Genomic DNA, 14,742 nt, shown 5'->3' on the forward strand with positions numbered 1-14,742 from the left:
ACCATATAATAGTGTAAGAGTAGTATTTTAAATATAAGAAGATTTACTAATTAACACAAAAATTTAGATATAAGTATAGTTTTTCAAGGCTTAGGCTTTTTTAGAAGGCTCAGTATATCATAATTTTCCTAAATAAAATCCTAGTTAGGTAAAATGCAAATTTTAATCAAATTAATAGACTGTAATCTGTAAAGGAATAGGATAATTATTAAAAAATACAGATTATTTTTTTGGAGGAAGAGTTGCGTATACTAATGATATGTAAGGATTATCCAATAGTGATAAATTGTAGTTATAGAATTTCGGGGCTTTGTAAATTTTTTCGGAAGATTCAGAAGGTAATTTATACGCTATTACGGAAAAAAAAAGTCCTTTGAACACTGTTTAGGTGTTCGAAAGTCAAGATTATTTAGATTCAAGTGGGAGTCATGGATTGAAAAATTTCGGGAAAAATATTGTTTGCTCAGGACCTTAAAGTGGAAATTTTTTAAATGCTTTCAATTCAAATGTTTCTAATGGTGGAAAAGTTGGTATTATCCCTACTATTAATAATTAAAGATTAATTTTTTATGTATATTTCCTATTTTTATATATTTATTATATTTTAAATTTTAATTATTTTATTTGTGTTTTTAAAAATAAATAGATTTCTGTTAGTTAAGATTAATAAAGTTATTATGATGGAACAGCTTATGTATAAAAAACTTATATGAAAATGATTTATAATCAATAGGAAATATAAATATCTGATATAGATTTACCAAAAGGAATTGAAATTAAAGAAAATTTAGCAGCAAGTATTATTTTTTTGATTTATAAATAAATATAAAAATATTAAAAAAATAAAAAAGCTAGTAAATTTGCTCCATATAATACAAATATAAATACAAACAAAATCGCAGTTTAAAAAGACGTGAATTAAAATATTATTTTTAATTACGTTTATCTTGAAATATTTACTGATCAGTCAGTTTTTGGAGGATCTTCGAAAGGTTTTGGTTTACAAAACGTCTCTTTTAAACCAACTTTTAAATCTTCTCAATTTGTTGCTGATGACCGAGTTTTGGATTTTCTATTGTGTTTTATGTATTCTCCTAATCCAAATATTAATTAGCATTTAATAAATACTTGTTAATTAATAAATGGTTATACTATATATCCTTAATATATAAATTCTCCCTTTTAAGTTGGTTTTAGTAATATTTTCAAAAAAGGCTAATCAATAAATTATGGGTTAAAAATACCTACAATTATAAGAATTAGTGGTACTTTTAATACCGGGGAAAAAAATGGTGCTACTGGAAATGATTTAAAATTAGCTGTTATAGTAGACAAGTCTGTTTAGAAGTTTTTTGGTGTAAATTAATTCGATTTCGTTGATAATTAGACAGAAGAAGGGTGTGGAGGAAGTTCTAAAAAATGCTATTTCTTTTCTGATGGCGGAGATGTATTGATTTAGGCAAATGATGATAATTGGCAACTATAATAATTTATAGTATTAGATTCTATAAATTTAGATAACGAAATTTAAGCTGTTTTTCCTGTACTTTTGTATCCTGGAAAAATTCCTAAAACAATTAATTTAGGTTTCATATATTTTAATAATAATATAAATAAAAAATTATTTTTGAATAATAGCAATAATTTAATTCAATTCTTTTAGAAATATAGAAGTTTTGAATACTATTCGTGTTTTCGGTGCTTCTTTATAATTAATAAATTTCGCTACTGATAATAGATATTTCTAAGATGTAAATTCTATTATTGATAGTAATGGAGATTGGAATTCTTTAAGTGACTTTTAGAATTTCGCCTCTTTAAACAATATAGTGGCAAGTTATGGGATTAAGGATTTAAATTAAATAAGGCCGGTTTAAGAATTGAATAGTTTTGTTTTCCTATCTGAGCATACAGATAGTAATAATTAAGTTTAAATAAATAATTAACTAAACTAAGGAAGTGGATTCACTGTTTGTTCCTTGAAAGAAAATTATTTCGGTACAAGCGCTTAAATAGTCGCCTTTGATGGCAATAGTAGTCCTTCTATAAAATGCATTTAATAGTTTAAATATAAAGTAGTTTTATAGAATAATCAATATTATAATTATTTAACATATTGTCCTTATGATAATTTAGGTTATATAGATGGGTAAATTGGAAAAGGTGTTACTTTTGATAAAATAACATTTCCTTTTTATTTTGGTTAGTTATATCCTTTAGCGGATACATTTTCTTATTCCTGGAGTACAAAAACTGGTTAACTTGTGGCCTTTAAAAATTAGGCGCTAAGAATAGGAAACGGGTCTTCCGGAAATGCTTGCTCAGTTTCTTCTTGGGGAGCTTTTTTTAAAAATACTTCAATGTAATATATTTCTATAGAAGTCAAGCATAGTATAAGTATATAAATGAAACTGAAAACTTAAAAAGTTAAAATATAGCTCATTTTAAATAGTAAACCTCTTGGCATTTAATTTTCTACTTCTTGTTATGCAACTTGCAGTACACCAAATTGTTAAATTTCTTAAGATTTCTTAGACTGTACTTATCTTGTGGTTGGGGATAATATCGAATTCGAACTTAAATTGAAGGATGATGTTCCAGTAATTTTCGATAAAAATAGTGTTTATAGTATATTTTTTTGTATTTCTCATTAAGAAAGCATTACTTCAACTTAAAATTTTACTTCCAAAATATTGTTTAATGGGTTTGTTGTGGATGATTGTACTACTGCAGGCAATAAAAATATTCCTATGGCTACTGCTAATCCGAGTGGCAATTAGAATTATATGGAATTAACTGATTTTGTTATTTCTACTCCTATATAAGGGGCAAACAGTAAAGTTAGTTGGAATTTTAAATTAACGAGAGATACTATAAAAGATACTATTGTTAGGTTTACTTTAGGATTTTTATCATCTCCTAAAATGCTAAATAATGTATTTTGTTAGGTCTTGGAAAATGCAACATATAAAAATTATTTTCCTGAAGGAGTATATTTGAAAGATGTTGAAAGGTTGAAACCTTCTAATAAATTCTCGTATATTAATTATAATACATAGCTTAATAGTATTGATATAGGAATGAAAGGAGGATTTTCAGCTGGAATCTTTAAAATGGAATGCGAAGGATTTAAAGGACCAGATGGGGAAAATTAAACGGATTTTTAAGCCACTTGGATTGATAATTAAACTTAAAATATTATTATTTAATCCACTTTGAAGCGTATATTTATTTTTATTATATAAATTTTTTATTTTTTTAAAAAAAATAAGCAATTTAATATTATACTTTGAATTTATCCAAAGTCGCTTATATTCTTAAAGGTGAAAATCTTAAATTAATTAATAAATATTTTAATGCCCCTGGTAATATATATATTACTTTTAAAATAAATAAAAAATATTTCTATATCTAATTTTTAGGTTTCGATGGAGTATATGTGTTTTCTTTTATACCTTAATTGACTAAAATGAGCATAAATTCTAGAATTTATATCGAATTTTCATAAACTTTTTAGAAAGGACTTATTGGATAAGGTTATTTCCCATAATGTAGTTTAAATAATTAACCAATATTATGTATTAGTGATTCTGATAATTCTAAAAGATTAATAATTTTTCCAGTTTAAGACATAGATCAAATTTTATTACCTAAAAATAAATATAATTTAGTTGTAGCTGGTGTATAATAACCCCAAACACTTTCAAATTATAATAATATATGGTTCGCTATTGATTCAGATGATAACATTCTAAACGGAATCTAAGAATAAGGAGATGTTTCAGATGTAGAAATTTAAATTCAATCAATTGATTATTTATAAGATGCTGTATTTGCAATGAGTACATAAAATATTCGTCAAGAAAGATTTCTACTAAGTAAAAAAAAAGATTAAGTTTTTGAAAAAATATTTTTTTTAAAAAAGATTTTAATTTTACAGTACCAAGTCGTTCGATATCAAATAGAAGAATTGCTTTTATGAAAGTGCCTTCTTCTTTTTATTCTCGAATTCTATCTTTACAATATGATTAAACTTACTTATAATAAAATCTTTAATGTAGATTATACCGAGATAATGATTCTATGAGAAAAAATTTAACTTCATCTTGCGAATATGTATTTTAAAATAGCTTTATTCGAATGAATTTAATTCAAGATGATTATAATTAAGTAAATTAGGCTCGATATTGGATGCAAATATTTTATTTGAAGTCTCCAGATTATATTATAGATGAATAGTTCCCAATTGAATTTCAATTTTTTATCACAGATAGCACTCTCAGACGTATTTTATTCGATTTTTCACCTTCATAAGCTACTTATCCCCAAATTCTTGCATTTTAAAAGCCTCGATAGGATTAAAAACTACTCCAATGGTACACATATAACCCAACAGAAAACAACCAATTAATTGTTAAGCCTTTTAAAGGTCGAGAAATCCTCATGTTTATTAAAATTTATCGCGGCATAATACAAAAAGATAAAAAAATACGCCTTTAAATCGAATAAGGAACATATTTTAATGAAGATATGGAACTTTATTTTGATGAAGAAAAAAGTTTCAAGAAATTCAAGATTTTCACTGGCTAAAACAAAACGGAAGAAAGTTCAAACATAAAAATCTACACTGGAGATATTTTCCTCGAATTTTATATAGGGGGAAAAATAACGACTGCACCGAATATATATTTCCTTTCTTTGAAAAAGAAAGCACTTTTTGTACCTTTTGAATAACCCGAAATTTCCCCTTTACCAACTTTGGTCTTGCTTTTGTTATAAACTTAGTGTATTATTTATTTGCCTTTTTAAAAAATTGATGTTCCTTAAGGGGCTTTTTCTACAGAAATTTATATAAATTTTCCAGCTTGTGTACCCTCTGATCATATTATTATTAGTGTTTAAATTTTAGAAAATGTCCAGAATAATGAAATTTAAATTTTGGGACCTACGAGGGCCTTTGTGGGGTATAAATATGCACATTTTGCGTCATTTTAGGTCGGAGTTAGTTAAAATGCATAATTAGGTAATAAATATAATATAAAATTTGAGCTTTCGGGCGTTGATTTTGAAGTTTTTAAGTTAGAATAGAATAGCATAGAAGTTAATATTGTTTAAAAAGAAACGAATTAAGAAAATGTCGTAATTTCTGAAATCATAAGTAGTCTTCAAAATGATTAAAAGTCGATAAAATTAACTTTATAATGTAGTGCTAAAGGGAAGGCTTTTTGGCTTTTGGCTTTAAATGAAATAAATGGAGATAACTTATTTTTTAAAGATTCTAATTTTTACGAAATAATTAAAGAAAGTCAATTTCAAGAAACTTTTCAAGAAATAGACGTTTCTGATATTGTCACAAAAGCCTCTTTTCATTTTTTTTATGATATTTTTAACACATAAAATTATTAAAAGCTTTACTTTAGGAAATATGGCTAGGTTTATGTCGAAAAAAATACTCCCTTTTATATATAATTTAATTCACTGCCTTAAAGAAGTAATTTTTCGTTTCTATATTTTTGTTAAAATCAATATTCGATATAAAGTGATTTCAAAACAAAAACTTGGAAGACTTAATGGCATTTAGATAGTAATAATTAGCCTAAAGGAAAATACTAAAATTTATAAATTACATTAGGATTTAGTTAATAATTAAGTTCTTTACAATATAATGCTGTTTAGAGTGCTTTATAGAAATAATTAGAATTAAATTATTTGAGCTTTTCAAATTTATAGTGTCAAAGTCCTGATATTGTTAGTTATTAGCAATATTAAAAAATTAGTTATAATCCTTTAAATGATGTTGTATTATGCGAAAGCAGAATGTCATAAAGTATTTAAAAATATACTTTTTATGCTTTTTCTGGAGTTTAGAATGTTTATGATAATCAAGCAGAAATTATTTAGTAGAAATATGATTAAGACTCATGCTTGTTTAATAAAATAATCTCATAAAGTCATGATAAGGTACTTATAGGAGCTTTTACAGGTTTTGTGTAGCTTAAGAAAATTGAGTTGAGTGAAAATCCATTAGAACCGATTTTTGGTTAAGTTTTTTTTAATTTTACTCAAGCAAGTATTATTATTAGTGCTTAAAGTGTTAATATGGACGCTTTATTGATTTTAGGAATTCATTAATTTTAAAACAAAGAAGAGGTTGATAATTTAGTACATCCACATCCTACTGATTTGAGAAGGGGTGTATTTGGAAATAATTAAATAATAAATTTTTCTCATATAGTTTAAGAAGTTATAAAAGGAGAAAGTAATGTTTTTAGCTTTTAATTAAAAGTTAATTATTAATATGTTGTTTATGTTGTGTTGGCGAATAAAGAAGGATGTAGAAATGCTATGTATTCTGAAATTAAATATAAGTAGTTTACTTTTACAATAGATAATTTTGGTTAGATAGTTTTAGATTCTTTAATTTTGATTGGAATTTTTTTCTTTTACATATGAAATTTTTATAAAAATAATTAAATATAAATATGGTTTTTAATATTTTAAATAATAATATAAACATTAAAATTAAATATTTTTAATAAAATATAATTTTTAAAACAAAATAAAAAACTTTGTATTTTTTTATAATTAAAATGATAAATCAGAAAAATAAATAAATTTATTATATATATTTAATTAAGAATGAAATAAATAAATTTATTATATATATTTATTTAAAAATGTTATATATAATATGATTTTTAATTTAATGATTTAACTTTTAATATAAAATAAAATAAAACAAAAATAAGTTAAATTAAATAAAATAAAATATTGTAAACAATTTTCTTATTAATAGTGTAAAAATTTTAATATTTATATATTAATATATTAATAAAAAAAATATAATTAGTCAATTAATTATATAGCAATATAATTTATTATTTTGTATACTAATATATATTTTATATCTGTTTATATAATACTATTTATTTAAAAAAACAAAAAAATATATTTTTCAATATTTTTTTTACAATTAATTATATTTTTAATTTTTAAAATTCAAAATATCATATATTTATAATATAATTTTATTTAAGACATTAAAATGAGTAATTTATATGTATTTTTTTTTTTTAAACATTTTAAATCAGACGATGATCCTATTGTAGCAACACACTATAATAATATTAAAATACAAAGTATATATGAATAATAAAATTTTAATTAGAAAAAAAAATAGTTTAATAATAAGTAAGTAAAATAACTGATAAAAGTAACAGTTTTACATTTTTTTTATTTATTAATCCTGAAAGTGGAAATAAATAAGCAAAATAATATTTAGACTTAAATGTTACTTTTTTTTAAAAAAAAAGTTTTAATTAATTTTTAAAAAAAAGGTTGAAACATTAAAATTTAATTTAAATAAAGAAAAAGATGAAATGAAAAAATATGAAGCATAGTTGTATTTTTATAATTTTATTGATCCTGAGTAAAGAAATTTAGGATTATTAAAATTAAAGGAAGAAATTGAATAAAGTATTTTATATAAACAAATAATAAAATTTGATAAAAAAAAAATTAAGAATAAGAAAAATTTTAATTTATTAATTAGATAAAACAAATATAAGAGCAATAGTTTGTGGAGGAGATGGATCATTAATGTGGGTAGTCAGTCAAATTATATAATAAGGATGTGATATCGAATAATGTCCAATTGGAGTAGTCCCTATTGGTACAGGAAATGATTTTTCGAGAGTATTAGGTTGGTTATATGTTATTTTATAAAAAAAATTAATATATTTATAATAGGATGGGGAGGAAATAGTCCTTCTGAGTTAATAGGAAAAAATATGGAAACATTAAAAAAAATGACTCTTAAATGGATTTAATCAATTATTGAAGAATTTGATATTTGGGATATTAAAGTTGAAACTTTAGAAGTAAAAAAATATGAATATTAAATAAAAAAAGAATATAAAAAATTAATAAAGAATGGACATTTTAAAAAAATAGAAAAAATATTAAAAAATGGAAAAACAGTTTTATAAAAATAAATTATGCAATAAAAAAATTCTGAAGATAAATTAGAAAATATTCATGTATTGAGGCATAAACTAAGCAATTATATGAGTGTAGGTGCTGATGCTAGAATAGGGTTTGGATTTGATAAAAATAGAACCAAGAGTACTTGTGTTAATAAAATGATTTATTGTTGGGAAGGATTTAAAAAAAATTTTTTAAAAACATTAAAGATGGATAAAGTATTATAAGGATTATAATAAATATAACCTGATGATATAGAAAGCGATGAAGTATAAATTGTTTTTTGTTTTATAATTAAAATATCAATAGTTTTCCAATTATAATATAAACATTGAAAACAATGCATAAAATAAAATATATTAATTTATTACGAAAAAAAAAGTATAATAACAATAAAATAATAATTCTAATAGTAAAAAAATTATAATTTTTAAAATATTTACCAAATTTTTTAATTAATTTAAAGAAATAAACATCGATGATATTGTATTAAAAGGAGATCCTATAAATATATTACTTTTAAATATAAATAGTTATTCATAAGGTGTATATGATATATGGAAAAACTGCAGAAATAAATTAGCTCTTTAAAAAAACAATAATAAGCCAATAAAAGATACTTTTTAAGAATAAAATTTCGGAGATGGAAAAATTGAATTTTTATCTTTTTATTCTATTAATAGTATTGGAATGGAAAGAATAATAAAAGGACAAGCACATAGGGTTGGGTAAGGAGGCGGCCCTTTTATTCTAAGATTTAATAAAGAAAATAATAATAAATAACCTATTGTTACATATTTTTAAATAGACGGAGAATATTATTAAGTTGTTTCACCTAAATGCATAAAAATTAGTAAATGTAAATAATTACCAAGAGGAAAGATTAAAGTTATGGTAGAAAGTTCTTCCGTTTAAACAAAAGTTTGAAAAAGTAATAACTTTGTAATTCACATATATATAAAATATATTTAATTTGCACTATATAGATTTTTAGTGAAAATTAATTATTCTTTTTATTATAATGTAATATTTAATTTATTTTTATCATTAAATATATTGCTTATTTATAGATTTTTTTATTTTTTCTATAATTTTTTATTTTATAAGCAACATGCTTTTTTTTGATTAAATTTAAAAAAAAAGTTAAAGAAAAAATAAAAAATCTATAGATTTTATTTTTAAATTCAATATTAATTATAAAAGTATGTACAGTAAATAAGTATTATAATTTAAATTATTTTCATTTCGAATTATTTTTATTTTTTTAAAAACTTAATCGAGAAAAAAAAAAAATGGAAATAGCCTTTATTTTTTTGTTTGGTTGGGTTTTTATAAAAAAACATTTGAGAGAAAATAAAATAATCTATAAACAAATATTATAATAATAGTAAATAACTACATAAAGATTTTTTTTTATTCAATAAATTTTATATTAGTAAAGAATATATATACAATTCTTTATATTTATTTTTTAATATTTTATCCTTAATATGTAAATATTGTTTGAAATTGTTTACTAATTTTCATTCAATTATTTCATACTCGTCATCTATATTCTAAATCTTTTTTTCTTATTAATTTATTTAGTTATTATTTTTTATTCCATTTTAATCATTCTTATTAACGATAATTTAATTATTAATTAAATCCTCATTTAAAGAAAAAGGGATTTCTTTTAAATCATCAATATAATTATCATCATGTTCAAATCCTATTATATAATTGCTGTCTTTATATTTATTCTCATAGATTGAATTAAGTTCATATATATAAGAGCAGAAATTTTAAAAATCATCAAGATTTTATAAGTAAAATCCTATTGAAACTTCCGAAGAAACTTATTATAAATGAACTGTTTTTGGCTATTTACAAAAATAGCTTTCATAAAAGACACTATTAACATTTAAAAGTTCTTTTTCTTAATAATCCTTCATTTTTTTATAAAATAATAAATATAAAAAAATTATAAAATACTGACTTATACAAAATGAGGATCTAATACTATCAAATTTTAATTTTAATAACCTACAATATATAAAGCTCTTTATTTTTTACCTGATAACGCGCCTATAAAATATGGGTTTTGAACAAGCAATTTAAAGTAATTGTTATATTTTTAATCAAATTTATCTATGCCGAATTTTTAATGTAAAACCAATAAGATTTATTTTTATTTGACTTAAAAAGATTTAATTATACTCTTTGTAAAAATAATTTAAGAATTAATGATTTATAAATTATATTCATTTTAAGAATCAAGTATATCTCCTAATGCACTCATTATTTCAAAAGAACTATAATATCTATTTATATTTTATTGCTTTGTAATATTATAAGCATTTTAGCAAATTTTTTATATAGAAAATGTAGTTTAAGAAGAATCGCTATCAATAAACATTTCAATTATTTTAATAAATTATTCCTTTCTAATTTATTTATTTTTATATTCAACATTACAATATAAATAATTCCTTAAGCATTAACTTAAAATCATTTAACCACATCTTATCATACATCCCCATCCCATATCTGTTGTTATGTTAGTTATTTTTTATTTATTGTTATTGGTGGGAAATTTTATCTATAACTAAACCATATTAAACTCTAAAATTATCTTTTGAAATCTTTTATTATTTTATGATCTGATTTATTCGAATATTATTAATTAAATAAATTTATTGGATAATTTTCTGACATATCTGAATCAGAAAAATTAAACTTTTAATTATAACTATTTATTTTATATTAAACTATAAAAATAAATAATTTTATTTTTTACTAGAATTTTTATATTTTTTATAATAATGAAGATGAGCTATTATTGCTTTATTATTTTTGTTAGTCTTTATCTAAATTTTATAAAAAAAAATGTATATTTAAAAAAAAATTAAATATAAATAAATAAATGATAATTGATAAAAAATTAATTTTTATTATAAAAAAAATGTATATATTCAATATTTTAATTATTAATATTAAATTAAATGCTTATATATAACAATATATTCTAACAATTTCAAATTAAAAAATTATTTTTATTAAATATTTTTTGATGCAACCTTAATTTTATTTTATATCAATAATAGTATTAATATCATTTTATAAATGTTCATCATCTATTTAAAGTTCTCTAATTTCCCAATCTTCTTGTTCCATTAATTTTTTTATTATCAGGATTTTTTTTAATTTATAAATGTAAAAGATAATTATTTTTTAAATTTATTTTTAAAATATTCTTTCATAAATATAAAAAATAATATAATAAATAAATTGTAGCTATAAAATATATATTTGTAAAAGTTATGTTAATAAAATTAAATTTTTTTATAAGTTTTATTATTTGTAACTTTTTGTACTTTTAATTATTTATAAATATCAATTTTCATTATCTTCATTAAAAATATGTTCATAATCTTCTACTAATGATAATTCATCTACCTTTATTTTATTAATGTTTAAAAATAATTTAGTAAAAATTATTTTATAAATGTTTAAAAATAATTTAGTAAAAATTATTTTATAATATAATTACCTCTAATAAATACTATTCATCCAATAAATGATGTCTTAATAAGTTCTCGAATGTTAACCTTTATAGTACCTCTTTTTCTATAAATTTAATTTAAAATAATTTAAAATCCAAAATATAAAAGTACTTAAAAATTATTCTAAATCTTCTTCTGCTAATAAGATAGCTTCAATAAAATTTTTGAATTCAATATATTTACTTAATATATCAATTTCATTTTCTTATACTTTATTAAAATATTAATATATTATAAAATAAATATAAAAATTTTAATTAAACCTCCTAAAATTTAAATTAAAATAAGTCCGAAATTTCTCAATAAAGTAGCTTCCAATTTTTCATGAGAATGAATAGCTTATCTTCTTAATTAAGGAAAATCAATATTTTTCATATATACTCTATAAAATATAAATATGAATATATATTTATATTAATATATATTATTATAAATTTTATATATTTATATTTATATATTTTTAAAATATTATTTTTACTTAAGTTTATTATAAACAAATATTTTTTTTAGTTTAATAGGAAGTTAAGGGACATATGTTGTTTTATGCAAGATATCCTTAAAAGCTAAAAATATTTCTCTCATCCAATATCTAAAAAGACTCATTCCTGGATTAAGTCTGTTTTTGCCTTATTTTATTATTTTTTTTAATGAAATTCCTTTTGTAAATTCAACGAAATATAAATTATATAAAGAATCAGCAATATTATTAAACCCAATATAATTAGGGAAAAATTTAGAAAAAACTAATTCTTTATATGCATTTAAGGAATTTAATTTACATTCTAAAATATCAAAGTCTGAAAACAATCTATATTTTAAACTAAATTAAATTAAATTTATATAGATATACTTTGGTATTTTTAAAACTTCAACAGGAAAATCTTAATCAATATCATATCCAATTTATTTAACTATTCCATTTGCATAATTTTTTATAGATTTACAGGTTAATTTCTATAATGATATTTTTTTTAATAATATTCTCTATTTATTGAAAAGGCTTCTGCATTTTAATAATCATGTGCTGTCTATATTATTAAACCCAATATAATTAGGAATATATTTTTAATTATTAAACTAATTCTTTATATGCATTTAAGGAATTTAATTTACATTCTAAAATATCAAAGTCTGAAAACAATCTATATTTTAAACTAAATTAAATTAAATTTATATAGATATACTTTGGTATTTTTAAAACTTCAACAGGAAAATCTTAATCAATATCATATCCAATTTATTTAACTATTCCATTTGCATAATTTTTTATAGATTTTACAGGTTAATTTCTATAATGAACATCTCTTGTTCTATTTTAATAATATTCTCTATTTATTGAAAAGGCTTCTGCATTTTAATAATCATGTGCTGTCTATATTTGAGTTTCTTCAATGTCTAGGAATATATCTTTTAATTATTAAACATTTTCCTTTTTATTTTATACTGTATTATTGTATTCATCATATTCTTAAACTATGCTTCTTAATTCAAATTTTAATTTTTCGAAAATTATTAACAAGCATTTTAACTCTTAATTATTTAATTTTCCTGTATTCCAAAAACTTAATGTACTTTTGCAATCGTTAATCTATTTTTATAGTTATTATTATTTTTAAAGTATTTTTTTTTACTTATGATTCTAATTTTACTAAATTATTTTCTAAGTTTTTTATTTAATCCTCATTAAAAGTTTCAGCTTTTTTATTTATTTATTTTTATTATAAATATATTAGATTACTTATTATTCGTATAAAATGCTCTATTGTCATTGGATATATAAGTATAGCAGGATTTATTGCTTTTAAATCTTCCAATAAAATCATTTTATTAATATATAAGAATCTTAGTAATTCTTACCTTTACATAATAATTAAAAATAATATTTTTGTTACTTATTTTACCATTATTCACGATTTTTAATTTCAAAATCTTCATGAAGAAAATTTTTACAAAGTTTTACTAAATTATCTAAATTTGATTAAAATTCAGTCATTTTTAAATAGTTTTATAAAAAAAAATTAAATATAAATTATAAATAATTAAAAAATAAAAAACATTTAAAAAATAATTAAATAAATATAATAAAATATATGAAAAAAATAATTGAAAACTAGCTTGTTTTAAATTAAAACAATAAAAAAAACTATTAATCATTTTAATCAGGCAGTTTTTTTCTTTAAAAAAATTAAAATTTAAGTGCAAGAAAAGAAATTTCTTAAGAAAAAAAAAAAAGTATAATATTTCCAAAATAAATTCAGAATGAAAAATTAGTTAAAAAACTTGAAAAAATATAAAATTTAATTTCTAAAAATAGTGATTTATACTCAAGTGTATATAAGCAACATTAAAATATATATATTTAATAAATTAAAATTTTATTTTAAGAATTTGAAAATAAATAGCTAAATTAATAAGAAAAAATATAGTTATAAAATTTTTTAGATTTATAATAATTGTTTGTTAAGTTAACGAAAGAAAATCACAAAAAAATAATAGAGTAAGAAAGTATAATAAACACTTTGAAATAGAAAATATAAGAGTAAGACTTATGTATTTAAAATGTCAAATTAAATTAAAATAAAGTTCTTAGTTAATTAAACGAAAGCTAAAAAAAAATTCATTAATAAAGTAATTTGTCTTAAATTGAAAAAAAAGTTGAATAAAAACAGATTTATTTATAATTATAAAATACTAAATTACATTAAGAAGTAATAATTTTTTTTTTTAAAAAAATAAAAAAAAATAGATATAAAATTTAGTAAGTGGATTATAAGATACATAAAATAATGAGAATATAGAAATTTACAAAATAGAGATATAAAGTTTAAAAGGGAAAATAGAATAATTATACAAAAGTATAAAAGAAGAATTTTGTAAGCACGAATAAACACTTCAAATAAATTAAATTCTTATTGGAAATTAAAAAAATTAAATTACTAAATTGGAAAAAGAAATAAATTTATATAAAAACTTAACCCAAAACTAAGAAAATTAAATAATAAATCAATAAGAAAAAATAGTAGAATTAGAGTTTAAATCAGTAAATTATAGGGAACGACTTTTTATGCTTTAAGAAGATTATTATGGAAAAAACTAAATAATTTCGCTTTTATTAGAAATATAATAGAAAATAAAAATTTCATTTAAAAAACTTTAAGAAAAAGTAGAAAAAGAAAATGTTGATAGAACTTTATATTTATAAATACCTGAAAAT

General features: G+C 19.9%; 2 protein-coding genes across 2 annotated transcripts, besides 8 other annotated features; one reads left to right on the forward strand and one right to left on the reverse strand. All coding sequences in view use genetic code 6, as the record gives it.

The window, feature by feature from the left end:
- Positions 1–259: 259 nt before the first annotated feature.
- On the forward strand, positions 260–8,910 carry IMG5_179490 (hypothetical protein; the record flags this gene model as incomplete). The annotated part of the gene is made up of 11 exons (XM_004027588.1): positions 260–571; positions 647–797; positions 1,215–1,586; positions 1,639–3,222; positions 3,273–3,365; positions 3,423–3,551; positions 3,672–3,842; positions 4,157–5,023; positions 7,553–7,702; positions 7,750–8,268; positions 8,366–8,910. 11 exons carry the CDS (start codon positions 260–262, stop codon positions 8,908–8,910), a joined length of 4,893 nt encoding a protein of 1,630 aa, XP_004027637.1.
- Positions 3,897–3,930: a microsatellite.
- Positions 6,492–6,562: a microsatellite.
- Positions 6,605–6,680: a microsatellite.
- Positions 6,768–6,814: a microsatellite.
- A 1,930-nt stretch (positions 8,911–10,840) lies between the features above and the next one.
- Positions 10,841–10,906: a microsatellite.
- A 452-nt stretch (positions 10,907–11,358) lies between these two features.
- IMG5_179500 (hypothetical protein) lies at positions 11,359–13,212 on the reverse strand (the record flags this gene model as incomplete). The annotated part of the gene is made up of 6 exons (XM_004027589.1): positions 11,359–11,421; positions 11,516–11,592; positions 11,640–11,738; positions 11,792–11,910; positions 12,007–12,310; positions 12,684–13,212. The coding sequence occupies 6 exons, from the start codon at positions 13,210–13,212 to the stop codon at positions 11,359–11,361; spliced, it is 1,191 nt and encodes a 396-aa protein (XP_004027638.1).
- Positions 11,424–11,506: a microsatellite.
- Positions 11,924–11,991: a microsatellite.
- A 342-nt stretch (positions 13,213–13,554) lies between the features above and the next one.
- Positions 13,555–13,604: a microsatellite.
- The last annotated feature ends 1,138 nt before the right edge of the window (positions 13,605–14,742 follow it).

Source organism: Ichthyophthirius multifiliis (assembly GCF_000220395.1).
Source record: "Ichthyophthirius multifiliis unplaced genomic scaffold scaff_1120509251309, whole genome shotgun sequence".
Lineage (NCBI taxonomy): Eukaryota > Ciliophora > Oligohymenophorea > Hymenostomatida > Ichthyophthirius > Ichthyophthirius multifiliis.